Source organism: Chiroxiphia lanceolata, chromosome 4 (assembly GCF_009829145.1).
Source record: "Chiroxiphia lanceolata isolate bChiLan1 chromosome 4, bChiLan1.pri, whole genome shotgun sequence".
NCBI classification, from domain to species: domain Eukaryota; kingdom Metazoa; phylum Chordata; class Aves; order Passeriformes; family Pipridae; genus Chiroxiphia; species Chiroxiphia lanceolata.
The window spans coordinates 28,007,931-28,022,216 of NC_045640.1; the positions used below are offsets into that span (position 1 = coordinate 28,007,931).

General features: G+C 36.2%; 1 protein-coding gene across 2 annotated transcripts in view; it reads right to left on the bottom strand.

Annotated features, from left to right (window-relative positions):
• Positions 1-268: 268 nt before the first annotated feature.
• The window catches only part of USP46 (ubiquitin specific peptidase 46), a 37,095-nt gene continuing 23,077 nt past the window's right edge, over positions 269-14,286 (bottom strand). For both annotated transcript variants that reach the window (XM_032685764.1, XM_032685765.1), the window contains 4 exons: positions 9,015-9,098; positions 8,516-8,713; positions 7,676-7,754; positions 269-6,715 (listed from right to left, as the gene is read on the bottom strand). In XM_032685764.1, the coding sequence (XP_032541655.1) occupies positions 6,614-6,715; positions 7,676-7,754; positions 8,516-8,713; positions 9,015-9,098 (463 nt within the window). In that variant the 3' untranslated portion in view covers positions 269-6,613. The remainder of the gene's footprint in view (positions 6,716-7,675; positions 7,755-8,515; positions 8,714-9,014; positions 9,099-14,286) is intronic.

Here is a 14,286-nt window from a genome sequence, read left to right on the forward strand (position 1 = left end):
TTCCACCAAGACAACTCACCATCTTCATGCAAAATTTGTTCTCTTAAGACACTTCAGAAGCAGTCAGCCCAGGTGGTGAAACATTCTCTGAAGTCACTTAAAATGCAGTGACTCCATTAAATGAAATAAAAAGTAAGCATCAGCAGTCTTGTCATCTGTAAGAATACAGGTACCTGATATTCAGAAGCATGTTCTGTAACAACCAACATCAATGCTCAGCCTTAGTCTGGCTCCAGCTGAAGTCAAAGCAAGTTGAATGGAAGCAAGATCAGCTAGGGAGTTTTATTTTATGTAAAATATAAACATGTTAACAGGAGAAAATACTGTTTTCTTATGTTACAACCTTAATAACCAACATGAGTTTTTTTCTCACAGTTCTGCAGGTAGCGCAGGGTTTAATTACATCTACATCATGATTAAAAAGAGCAGATATTCAACTGTACACATACACTGTGTATTGTATGCTTTACAAGAAATTCAGTATTTTTATATGTCCCCAGTTTTATGCCTAGTAATTTTACTATCTTATTTCATTTAAAAAACTAGCACAAAATATTTAAGTAGTTTTATTATGATGGCATCATTTTGACAAGATAGAGAGGGACTATACATTTAAAAACAGATACACACATTCAAAGCCTCTGACAAAACAGCCCTTTCCATATTTCTTCCTCTTCATATAGTATGTGGTGACTTTATTCCTAAAGCATCATGATAAGTTATGGAGCTAGTGTTAAGACCTCTTTAACAAAAGCCACTGAAGCTAGAAAATTGTGTCCAGGAAATTCACTGGAACCTGTAACATGGCTACCCTGATATTGCTCTTGCTGTTAGAATGATAACTGAGAGAGGACTAGGAAACAATTAAGTACATGAACACAGTCTGTCTTGGGACATTTGCAAACATGAACATGATTGCAAATACAAAGCTGATGTTTAAGCTCAGACTCTTTAAGGAATGTATATCTATTAAAGAGGTTTTGGAGAGTGGGAACAGCAGGGTTGCAAATATTCATTAATTATCTGCTGCAGCCGGCAAGATGTTTTGGTGAACTGTAAGGTGTCTTCACAATGGTTTTGCTCCTGCCGCCTTCGAACCCCTGGGAGAAGGGTTAGGATTATCTAAAGAATGGAGCACCAACTTCAGCTGACTACAAGCTGAGAATTAGGAAGCTGCATGCTAGTCTAGCTTCTCCTACAGACCTACTGTGCTATGACAGAAAAGTCACTTACTCTTTCATATTCATACATACAGTAAAGTTGCAACCTGCAACAGCCTTCATCAGAAGCATTAGGTTAAATTGACTGCTGCGAATGGCACACGCAAGTTAATTTATTTTACGTTGTACAATAGTCCCAGTCTTGATAACCAAATGAAGCAGAATTTATTAAAGAACTATAGCAACTCTGAAATAATGAGTAAAGGGAGTTATTTGCAGTTTCATATTAAATCATTCAGGCAAAGCCAGCAAGCAAACCTCCAAGAGGGAGTAAAGAATCATTAGTATGTAAAATGGTGTGGGTTTTACCCCAGATGGTCCCGCCAGGTGGGCACATACTGGCTGATAGGTGTTATTTGACTCTGTATGCAAAAGGAGTGTGTTATTGAAATAAATCTTATAGAAAGGTTCAAGCAATCTCTTTGAAGTAATGCATGTTAACTGAAAAGAAATTAAAAGGGTGTCTGTTGAGGCTTGCCAAAGGCTATTTACATAGTAAGTGCCATTGTAAATTGAGAAGAAACACCTCAGTATCAGAACTGATGCAACAGCAAAAAGCCCTGGTCTTTTCATTGAACAAAGAGAATACAACGTCTAAAGCGCTAGGAACAACCCTTGCATTAACAACACAGAAAATCAGTGACTTTCTTATATGAACACCACAGAAGTTGTCCTCTAAAAAACATTATTTTACCATAATGAGCACTTATCTTACTTCCTTATCTCTTTGCTTTATATGGACCCAAGTGGAGAGAAGAAAGATGCAGAAAGATTGCTCTCCTTGTCAGAACTCACACAAGGGCCAGGAATAAATGTGGCCTTTAAGATTATTCCTACTTGAGACTGTACAGACCACTGACAAAATGGCAAAGAGAGCAATACCTGTATCATCAGCAGACCAACAGCTAACTCTGTGTTTGGTAAATGACAATTCTCCTGTGAGAATTTGAGCTTTTCTAAATTCTAGTCATTGATAACTGCATCACATATTAAAGTACTACAGTCATTATCAGATGGGTTAGCAGGCAGAATGCAAAAAAGGCTGTAAAAAGTGCACTGTGAGTGCAACTCGTCAGGTACACACTGCTCTGCGTAGCACACACATAGTAAATACTGCGTCCTTGTTCAGTATGAATAAATATGTATGAAAATACTTAGGCTTCTCAAATTTACAGTGCAACTCACACTACAAGCCTAAAAATGTAAATTGGGTTGTAACTAGAGACATTGGATCACAAACAAACAGCTGCAAAAACAATAAGACAAAGGTAAAATATTAAGCTGATTGGAATTTCACAAGATTGACATTGTTGCTTAAAGTGCTTGGGTTGATTACATTTTAAAAAACTAAAGTACATAAAAATTTAAACAAAACAGATAATATTAACCACAGAAGTTATTATACAAATACAATAACAGACCAAACAAAAGAAAAATAAATTAAAACAAACACTGGTAAAAGGTACTAGCAAAGAATAGGTACACAGCCAAAACTTGTTAAAATTTCTAATATTCATTCAGCTCTAAGACACTGCTCAGACCTGTCAGCCACATGCAGCAAAAAAGAGACAAAACAAGAAGGGATCTGCTGCTGGGAGGCATCAAACTTTTCAAACCTATCAGCTACAAGTCATCAGCTCAGATGCCAAGTACATGATGCTGTAATAGATTAGTGAATGAAATGTAATGTCTGAAGATAAAAGACGATTTGTGGTAGCAGTTTAGGACCCATCATGTTATGTGAATTTCAGTTTCATTTTGTTAGGTCTTTAATAGCTTTATTAAATCTGATATGAAGGAAACTCCTACTGCTTTATTTTCTCTTCTCCAACTGCTAGAGGGACAAGACTTTCAATACATAATCTAGTACTCTGAGGTAAGTAAATTATTAAAATAAAATTAAGAGGAGTAATTTTGGGACTTAATTTCAAAAAGGTGTTCTGTTTCATTGGTATATCTTTTCCATCACTCCCTTCTTCTGCCCCCTTCTGCTATGTCCCCGAAGCAGAAATTACATAAAATCCTGGCAGCCTGTTCTGGGAAACATAAAGGTTGAGTTCTGAGCTCATCCTCTAAGATAACTGATCAGCGCCGCAGTGGTTCACTGGGTTCAGTAGAAAAAATGCACAAGACAAAAATGTTATTTTTTCGAAGTAAGAACATACTAATAAGATTTATAAATGGACAATGCATCTTAGCAACAGCATGTGAAACAAGTGGAAAACTTCAATTGTTGTTAGGCCTAAAATACTTAGAATCTGACACCATAAAATATAGTAATCTTAGGGAAGCACAGAATACTATTAGACATCTGTGCTAGCATTTTGTTTTCTGGCTGCTAGCTGCTAGCTGAAAAGCTTTTATTGTCTTAGGTATTTTTCCATTCCTTCATAAGGGACTGGAAATCTATGCATAATCATAAGAGAAAAAGGATTATAATTTATTTAATCAACTAAAGTACTTTACATCATATGATTATTCCTGTGGGGATCCCAATCCTGCAAAACTTGTGTGAATGTACCTAATTTGACAGAGAAGTGTTCCTCTGCCTAGACTGGCACTATTCATACAACTGTGATGGACAGCTTTTGCTGGACTGAAGTCAAAACATTCAGCACACTGTAGATTGGAACCAATTTAGAGAATTGTGACTGCAATTTTTTAAAAATCCAAATAAAATGCTCCTTTGTTTAGCTAGTGTTAGCATAAAGTATGTATTCCATAATTTTTCAGAGCTAATGTCAGACTGATGTGATAGCATTGCTGCGATCTTCTCAAGACATAGCAGGAATTTAAAATGCTTATTCTAATAATTTTACTCTCAATAATGTACTGCAATGATCTGTATGTTTTACAGTCTAAAGCTGTCTTGCAGCTGAAGAAACTCAAAGATTATTATTCTGTTTATTTAAATATTTAAATATTAATTCATACTATTAACATTTAAAAAATCAATTTTCACTTAAGTCAATTGAAATACGGAAAATGTTTCCTAAAATTGAACCGCTTTAAAAATTATTTTTAAGAAAAATTACTTTTCATATAAACATGAGCCCTGAAGATTCAAATGATACCTTAAGAATATCTGTTTTGTTGCTTGTTTTAAAACTAAAGAATGCCTTAAGAAAGTTCAGCAGTAAACTGCGAAGTACAGATCTTTGGACCAGTACTGGTTAGTGCGGATCTAGAAAGTGACTTCATTTACAGTGAGGAAACCTTACCCATTTTAAAAGACAAGTGATAATTATATTTTTATATGGAAATTCTAAATGCTTATAAATATATCCATGAAAGAGGGATTTGCAGGTTTAACCTTTCAGTGGAAAAGCTCCTGGGCCTCAGTTGAAGTCTCCTGTAAGAGGTCTGTCTTCTGTGTTAGAGACAGAACATTTCATTCTAACATCAATAAAAGAACAAGAGCTGCATCCCAACTATGCTTGTCTTGAGCCTGCACGCAAGCCTTCATTCATGTGAGTGATCTCTGTAGACCACTACTATTATTCACCAAAGTACTCCAAGGTTACGTTCTATGTCTGTTTTCTTACATCAGTATAATAACATGATAAATCACAAATAATGTTAGCTGAAAAGTCCACTTCTGTTTCTCACTCTGTGTAAAGTGCTACATTGCCTTAGTTTACAAAATGTCCATCGGTAAATCCAACTGAACTTCCAATGATGTTACTGTAGAAACTATTACTTCATTTTCACCATTATTTAACAAAAGATATTTCACATTCACAGTAGAGTACAATGAAAAAAGTTATTCTCTTTCCTGCAGAAAACTAAAATATGAGATGTAGCTGCACTTCAAAAGCCATTTCTTGAAATGGAGTGTCAGCCATAAAGTGGCAGGCAGGCTTCTTAAAGAAAAGGACCAAAAGCAAAATTGTCTAATAAATACATGATGACTGAATGAAATATAACAGGTAAAAATAAGTTTTGTGAGATGAGAATATTTTCCTATAAATATTGGAACCAACTGTCATTCCCCATGAAGACAAGAAGAGTGTTTTTGCTCTTGACATCATTGGAATAGGACTTTGGCTACTGAAGTTCAAGAATTGTATAATGGAATGAAAGTGCCAGAGTGAGCAAGGTAGTTACCCAGTGTTACCACTGACTAAAGCCATTATCGATCCCTTCTCATACCCTACTGATACTTTCTTCTACATTCATTCTTTGCCAAATTCCAGTATAGGAGTTCCAAAATTTTATTAGCCAGTGCATGACTAGTGCCAGCCAAATTCACCCAGTAAAATCACAAACCAAGCCTTTTGTACTAAGCCTTCTGATGTTTTTGAAATCAGCACACCAGAGCCCTATCTGTTTCTGTGGTGATAAAATGTTGTCAAACATGACCAAAATGTTAGAGATGATATATACATGATAGTATGTAAACTACGTATTATGTAGTATTATGGGACCTACAGATGTTCAGAAAATTGCAGGATAAAGCTGTGTCTTATGTACAAACAACTGCTTATTTAAATGGACTGTGTGATTTCAATCCTGATGGATATTTTACAGTGTGAGCAGTGTTGCAATCTTTGCAAACTCAATTAAGTAAACAATCTATGGTATAATTTTAACAAAAAAGGTAAGCTCAATCTCTATAAATGTAATTTATCTCTGTATCATGTATGTCATCTCACTCTCTTTATTCCAATGCTCTGTAAGTTCTGAAATCTCACCTCATCTGTACTATCTCAAGATAAACAAAGTGACTGAACATAGAGAACTATTTAGTTCCAGTGTAATTTAAATCCCTCTATGTGAATTTTAGGCCTGAGGTTACACACTGAAAATTTAAACAACCCAAAGTTTAAATGATTTTGGAAGAATAGCTTTTCTGCAGCAGAGTAACAGGTAAAAAATCCCCTATACAACTACAACTCCAACTCCAATCATCATGAAATAGATATTTTTCCTTACACTTAAAATGGATAAGTATATGTCAGGAAGTATTTCAAGGAATGTTTTGTAAATCAACACACCCCAAAACCATTTAGAAAGTTTTAAATAATTTTGCTCTAAATGTAATGAACACTTCCATATAAAATACTACTCTAGCTGGATTGGGTTTAACAGTTGACATCCAAATCTTATTATCTGTAAATGTTAGTCCATATAAACTCCACTAAAATCTGACTGCAATTAGCTCTTCAATCAGACTTAAAAACTACAAATAGCCCCCCCCCCCCCCTTTAAACAAAGTTCTGAATGTCAAAAATGGACGGTTATAGTCAATATCACATAGACCATTTAGTAGGAGACAGAGTGTATTATTGTTCAACCATTCCAGATGTGGTCTGTGTAAAAGTCAGTTCAGGGGAGCCATCATCTTCTTTTGTCTGCAGCATCATTGTGCGCAATTATCACAGTTTGCCAAGTCACTCTCTTGACTGATAGAATAAAATATAGCCAGACTCCGAATTTTTTGATATGTCAGATGTCAGACCATAGAATTCTTCAATAGCTTGAGCATCTATTTTCTGCAAAATAAATAACTTTTTTTATATGCTATTAGATAAAAGAAATACCAAACACAGATTAAATGACTGTATGAACAGAAAACACAAATTCAGTTACTTGTTTTGGGGTAGCAATTAGCAAATTCTGTTTGCAATTTAAGTAGTGAAAGGTTAATGTTCAGAGTCTGAGCCCTGCCGATATCACTCATGGAAGTCCATGGGTTTGTTTGTCTCACTGCACCTAACTGAATTAGGCTTTTTCCAATAGCAGAGAAACTCCTTGGAATGCCATAGCAAACACTGTTAAAACACGTAAATGTGACCATGTGATCCCATCTTTCTGAAATATACAGAAAACCTCCTCAAGATATGCCCCATCCAATATCACAGTGCTCACTTTCCTTACCTCCTGGGAAATCAGACTAAAGACCCTGGTTTTGCCAAGATGCCACAACGACATGAAGGGTTTGAAGAAGACTGAAATGCAGAATGCTTAGGCTAAATCTATAAAGCTGTGGGACAGATACTGCTCTAATTTACATTCAGGCAACCCTAGATCAACTACAGAGCTCAGACTTTCTTATAAACCCCCAATTGTTCAAAATTTAAAATTCTACAGCAATGCTAGCTTTACTTAGTCCAATTTTGCTAAGTGATAGGTTTCTTAAATGAATTAAATTGATTTTATTAGATGTAGAAAACATTCCAAATTAAACCCTTGAAGTCTGATATTAGAAGCATTTGATGTTGCTCTGAAACAAAATGACCCCCTCTGACATTGACAGAGCACAAACTACAGGATTAATAATTTTGTTTACAATCTTGTTTCAAAACAGAGTTGAACAAAATATCACATTATACAACCAAATTGTGGGTTTGCAGACTAGTAATCTCTACCCAGACCTGGATCAGAATTTTAACCCCAAATAGAGAAGAAAACATAAGTACAAAAGTTGTGCTCATGACCTTCAGCATACTGACCTCTACAATGTCATCATCAAACAAGAGCCAAAATCCATGACTTTTCACAATAGTAATGTAATGTCCCCGATTCGGTCCACTAGAAAGCAAAACAAAAACCCAAACCACAAAATATTAGAAAATACTATTGAGTCCATTTGGATAAGTCACATTTCTTTATGCAAGGAGAATTATAACTGTTATGAAAAACATAGTAAACCCACCCCTTGTGGTACAGTAGACACTTCATCTCTTCAACTTTTTATTGTCTTGTTGCAATTTCATCAGCTGAAAGCTAAGGGTGTTGTTTTCATCTGTGCCAGGACCATTTGCAAAATAACCTATAGAACACTTAACAAGTTGCTCATGGCAGGCATCAACTATTGCAAATATTTTAAAAACATTATGAACTAAATATAAGTAGGAAAATTGTTTGGTGTCAACTGTGAATCTTGAGTTATAATCTTTGAGAAGAGAAAGAAGGTCATAATCCTAGAGCCCCAAGGATTCTTCTGTTTGTTTCATATTTGGCAATATGTGAGAGGCTTTATTAAAGCTATCATTTTCATTGCCTTGACAGGAGTTCAAGGTAATCTGTTGTGGGGTCTACGTGCTAGCAGATTCTGGCCCTCACAGAGTCCTGGCTCACAAGTTATCTAAGTGCACTCATGAGGAAGGAGGTAATTTTATTAATTAAAGCCAAACTTGTGACTTGTGGAGACCTGAGACATTATTTCTTAAACAAGTACAGATTTACTATGAAGGAAGGTGGCTAAAAGTTTCAGCCTGAGACACATAGGTTTGCCTCCGCCCTTGGCAAATGTCTGGCAATAGTTTGTGATAAACATGAAAGTCTATTACCTTCCACAGTGAACAACAACAGCTACCAAGTCGTACATCCGATCTAAGTTGACAGCATCACCAGATGTGTTGAAGAGACGTAACTCCAGAGGAAATACTACACGATAAGACAGCTTAGTATACCTGTGCAATTGCTCCATATACTTGAATCTCTTGAGGTGTAAGGCAAGAATCATTGGCAGTTTTTTTACTCTCATCCTGTGAAAACATTGAAGTGCATATGATAAACACCTGACCAGTTTAAAGCCATTCTCTCTTTCCTTAATAAGTTCTTAATAAGCAAATGCATTATAAAACCACTCTGTAAGTAACAATAGTCAGCTAGCAGTAGCTTCTAGACTAAGACACATGCCTTTAAGTCTGTCTGCAGGTTCTCTGGCCCACACAGAGAATACAGTTGGGATGTAAGGCTTCTAGGTATCTAAATAAAATAAATATCGAGGAGAAGGTTTGTCAGAACCCAGGAGGGGCATGGTGAAACAGCCAGCTTTTTGCTTACCTCTTCTGTGCCTCTTGTTTACTGCAGCAAGTTTCACAGTAGTATTTCTGTTCACTACATAATGTCTCTGTGTTACTGAAGTCTCTGTAAATAAATACAATTACCAGTTCTTAAAGGACCTGAATACATTTGCCCCACTTGGGCTAATGAACTGGAACCCTAAAAAGACACACAGCATGAAATCATTTCTCCACTGAGTTCAGTTTTCTAAAACATCAAATGCAACTGTACTGGGGTTTCCAAAGGGATTTAAGGTATCTGGCTGCTATGATGGGGCTATTTTAGGAGCAGAGACCTTCCATATGATACAAGTGGAGGGTCAGGTATCTCAAAATGGGACTTATATCTGGTCTCTTACACATAAAGGGGCTACCAAGACTTGGGTGCAGTAACTCAAGTCATCCAGTCCTTTTTAAATTATTTGCAGAATGGAGAAGCTTCAAGTGCACTTCCATCATCCCCAAATAGCTCACATTTCATGGTGTTCTTCCATAAGATAGGTTTGAATCCTCATACACAGAAGATATAAATTTAACTCAGTTTCCTGCATCCTCTAGCCTCTTGAACAGTCAACCAGAAATTTTTATATTATATCTTATCATTTTCTAAAAAGGAAAGTAGCAGCTAGTATAGAAAATTTTATAAATCCTGATCAAGTAAATACACTCGGAGATGTTTTTGGATTGAGCTTTTGAAGCGACAGAGGCAGAGGAAGGTTGGTTTGATAGTATGTCTCAGTTCACAGAAAAGATTTACTGGAAGTCACAGTGCTGTTTCTCTTTGGAGCAGAATTTTAGGTAGCTAAAAACACTTAACTGAAAAGAAAAAAGTAATTTGTTGTCACCTCTGGTATTATGTTGCAGTTAAGGTGTTACATTGCAGGTATTTTGAGAACTGTAAATGCAGACATAAACACCTATCTTCCATTCTAAGCACACGGGTTTTCTTGTGACTTTGGACCTTAAATAGATATATTAGAAGTACAGAACTGTCCTATTGATTGCAACTACATTGTACCTAACAGACTTCTGAATTCCAGGCAATTTCAGACCCATTCAGACCCCAATAAACTCCATTCTACCATTGCAGTTCACATGCATGGAGGCTGAAGCCACACTGTCCACAAGTTCAGTCTGCTTTTACAGTGGGCAGAACCAGAATCATCCTACAAAGCGAAAGGGAGGATTCTGGATGATTATTTCTTCCTGGCATCATCACTACAGGGGTAGGTGGAAGAGCTGAAGACTATATACTTTGCCAGGAATAGATATTAGAAGTTATTTATTTAACTTCAAAAAGGTGGGGACTTTCCATTTTCAAATTTTAAGTTATTTAAGGTTGACAGAGCATGACAAAGAGGCACTTAATATGACTGCATAATATTTTTAACAACTGAGAATACTTTTAGAAGTTTTTTTCTTTATATGGTCTTAGCACTTTGGTCAGAAAGTGCTGAAGTTTAGGACAAAATACATCTCTTGAAAGACAAGTTAAGCTAAAAAAGATAAGCTTTGATCATAAGTTTACTTTTTTACCTAAAAGAAAAATAAAACATTATCACTAGAAAATATTTGCTTCAGTGGTAGACCCTGATCTCGAATATGTGATTTCACATTTGAGTTTAAAGACAAAATTAACTGAATTCAGTCAATTCCTCTGAAAACCATGGTAACCTCTCAGGGAATCATAAGAAAAGAGCTGAAACTTCAGAAAATTAGAGGTAGGTTGTTCGTGTAGGGAACATAAAGCTGCAAGATTCAGCAGAATGTGCTTGTGAAAGTTTCAGGTCTGCTGTTAGGGTAAGAGTCTGATGTTTATTTCCAAAGCCTAAAGTTGCAATTTAAAAAAAAACCCAAGCCACCAAATTTGTGGAATTTATTAGTTTTCTTCCCATCTCAAAGTGAAACAATGGAAATAATGTTTTTCTAACATAAAGAAACATGAGGGGATGGTAGAAATTTGATAGTATTTTGATAGATATAAGCCTCCCATGAAAATTAATTAACTCAAAGAGTTTCTGAATTCCTTCTAAAATGTACTATTTGTTCTGATGCTATTATCTATTATTTTTAGTAGTAGTAGTATTACGATATCTATTATTAGTATAATTAGAAAAAAAATGTTTCATTGAATGAGTGGTTAGGCATGGAAGTAAGTTGCTTAGGGAGGTGGTGGAGTCGCCACCTCTGGAAATGTTCAAGGTGTGTCTGGATGTGGCACTTGGGGATATGGTTTGGGGCAATTATACTGGATTAACAGTTGGACTAGATGACCTTAAGGTCTTTTCTAACCTTGATGATTCTATGAGCTAACATTTTAAATGGTAAATTGACTGCTCTGGAAATTATGTCTGTGAAAGCTGGAAAAACATACAAATATTTGATAAGCCAAGGCACATTCCCCTATACGCACCACATTCATCTTGCTCTTTTGTCTCCTTGTCCTCTAATTTCACCTATGACCCTATTCTACCAAAGCAGGTGAGGAACAGTCATGGAATTTAAAGGCATTAATAACTCACTTATACAGCACATATTAATTTATTTTTTTACACTAGGAACAGAACTGGTGGCATATTTATAAGTAGTAACTCTGTCCTTGGAGGAAGGGAGATATGCGGGTGAGAATTAGATGCTTTTGTTGCCCTCTGCAACTGCAACTTCAGTAGTTCTTTCATCAGCTGTGAATTTTCAGCATGGCACTTCTAACAGATGTTGAACAGTTAAAAACAACAGGTCATTGACTGGAGTTCATGCAAAGTGCATGTGCAAGAGCCACAGGTTTGCCAAGCTCTTCTCTAGACCTGCACAGTTTCAAGGTATGTCTGACTCTCTCCTATTCCATTAACAGTCCAATCTGCATTCTGTTTATATATTATTTTAACAAGAGAAGGAAATTTTTAAATACACCTGCTCAAGATATACTAACTTATTCATTGACCATGGGGTTAGGGTTAGGATTGACCTCACGCTTCCACAGTACATGGAAGCCTCATTGTAGCCTTCCTCTATGGCCTCTATGCTATAGTGTGAAACATGCTTTCTAATGTTTATATGCATAAATAATATGAATTTTCTGTTTAAAGTGATGAGAGAATTCTTGGTGTAATATAAATGCACAGTTAAAAGCCAGGATCAAATTGACTGGTAAACTTTGCAACTCCTAGTGAAAATAAAAATAATGGATGTGTGCTATATCTGTAATTGGACTTCTGTTGCTTTAGGTCCAGCTGCCTACGCTGTGGATTTAGACTACACCAGAGGCTTGTATTCTTCAGACATGTTGAGCAAGGATCTTTCACATTTTGAAAAACTACAGAGATAAAAGAACATTCTGTAGTGGCAAAGAAATTCATTCTACTTAACTGTTACCTTGCACAGTTTTTCTATATTTTATCTTTTCAATGCAGTAGCACTTAAAGCACTTAAGACACATCAAAGCAGTTGTTAAAAAGAAACAGGAAGCAGCAAAGTTTCCAAAAAGTGTAATAACTTGGATGTTTCTATTGAAAGGAATGACAAAAGCACTTATATTTTGTTTAATAATGCATAGTACCAGACAACAATGAGAGGAAATCCATATTCTAACTGAATATATGTTTTCTAAGCAGAGGTAGAAATGCTGCTAGTGTAAAACACAATCAGAATAGATCATAGGTGATGACTCTCCTCCCATTCAATCTGTAAATAGCAGCTTGTATCTCCCACCAGAAGAAAAGAAAAACCAAGATTTTGCTTTGCTTTATTTCCAAAGGGAACAATGGGTAAACTTCAAAATGCATGTCATGCTGTTGGAGCAAAGGCAGATACTATAGTGGGCTGCATAAATAAACTTTTAGGGCATCCATTCTTCTCAGGGTTGTGCAGATTTCTGCTGGAATACTATGCCTAGTTTTAGGCAGCTGCACTTCAAGAAAGATGGAGCTCAAGAGAGAGGTTCAGCTGAAGAGAATGCCAAAGAGTAATGAACATGAGCAGAGATCTAGAGAAGATAGCCTGAGAAGGAAAAGTTAAACTACCTTAGATAGTTTAAATTAAAAAGAAAGTAATTGCATTCTTCCTGCATGTAAAAGGCTACTGCTAAGAGGAAAGGGGGCAAGTCCTAGTTTATTTCCAGAGTACAGAGAACAAGTGAAAATAGGATTGAACTAAAACAGGGAAGATTCATTTTCCACAGCAGAAAAAACTTCTTAGTAGTAAGGTCAGGAAGGACTCGGTAAGCAATCACGTTACTACTGCTAAAAAGATCTTCTAGAACAGGTTGGCTAAGTGTCCTGTCTGATGTGGAGATAGGGGCTAACCTTTTGGGGTCACTTTCAACTCCACCCCTCACCTGTGGGTTGCAGTAGTGCAGACGCAGTTCTTCCTCATCTTAAGCTACAGCCACTGTCTGTTCAGTAGTAGAAATGCTATTGGTACTTTACTGAAGTACTCTGCCCTTACATAAAATGGTCTTTCCAAACAAAACATTTCCAAGAAGCTTAACAACCAAGAAATAAAATAAAAAACTGGAGAAAGTTGAAGGATAGATGATAACTTATGTACAGCAGCAGTTTCTAACAAGTCCACCAGACTCAACTGTAAGAAAAAGTCAGAGCTCAGTCTCCAGTAACTGTATAACATAGAACCAAATAACAACTCAGGATAGAAAGGACTTCAGAAGATGCACACTTCAGCCTCCTTGCATCAGTGCAATTTCAAATTGACTTGGAACACCATAGGGAAAGGTAAGTAATGCTGACAAGTTCAAAGCAGGGACTACAATGAGGAACCAAAGTGTTCAACCAAAATTCTGTAGTACAATACTAATTCTACTGTTGGTGACTATGAACAGACAAAGAGTCTACAGGAGGAAAACAGAAAATAATGCACTGCTTTCCAAAGCCATTCTTCAGTTTTCTCACTTTTTACAATGTGGCTAGTTAGTGCAGTTTGGATTACTTGAGGGCTGTTGTCTTGAGGGCTACAGAGACCAAACGAGACAGAACAGAAACTGAGAATGTAAAAACTTACTGGACTTAGCATTTTAAAATGTAACAGAAGTTACTTATTACAGTTGCGATACCCACAGAGAAATCACTGCTCTCTGACTCAGGAAATGGTTAATACCTCACATGATTTCTCTTTCTGTAACTCTCAGCTTGGGATGAGATGCCCAGCAATCCTTCCTAGGCATTCCAGAATAACTGATAAATGCAATTTCAACCTTGGTTGCTACTTTGGAGTTCGAAAGAGGTTGATCAATTGATAATTATTACCTTAGAGCAGCAACA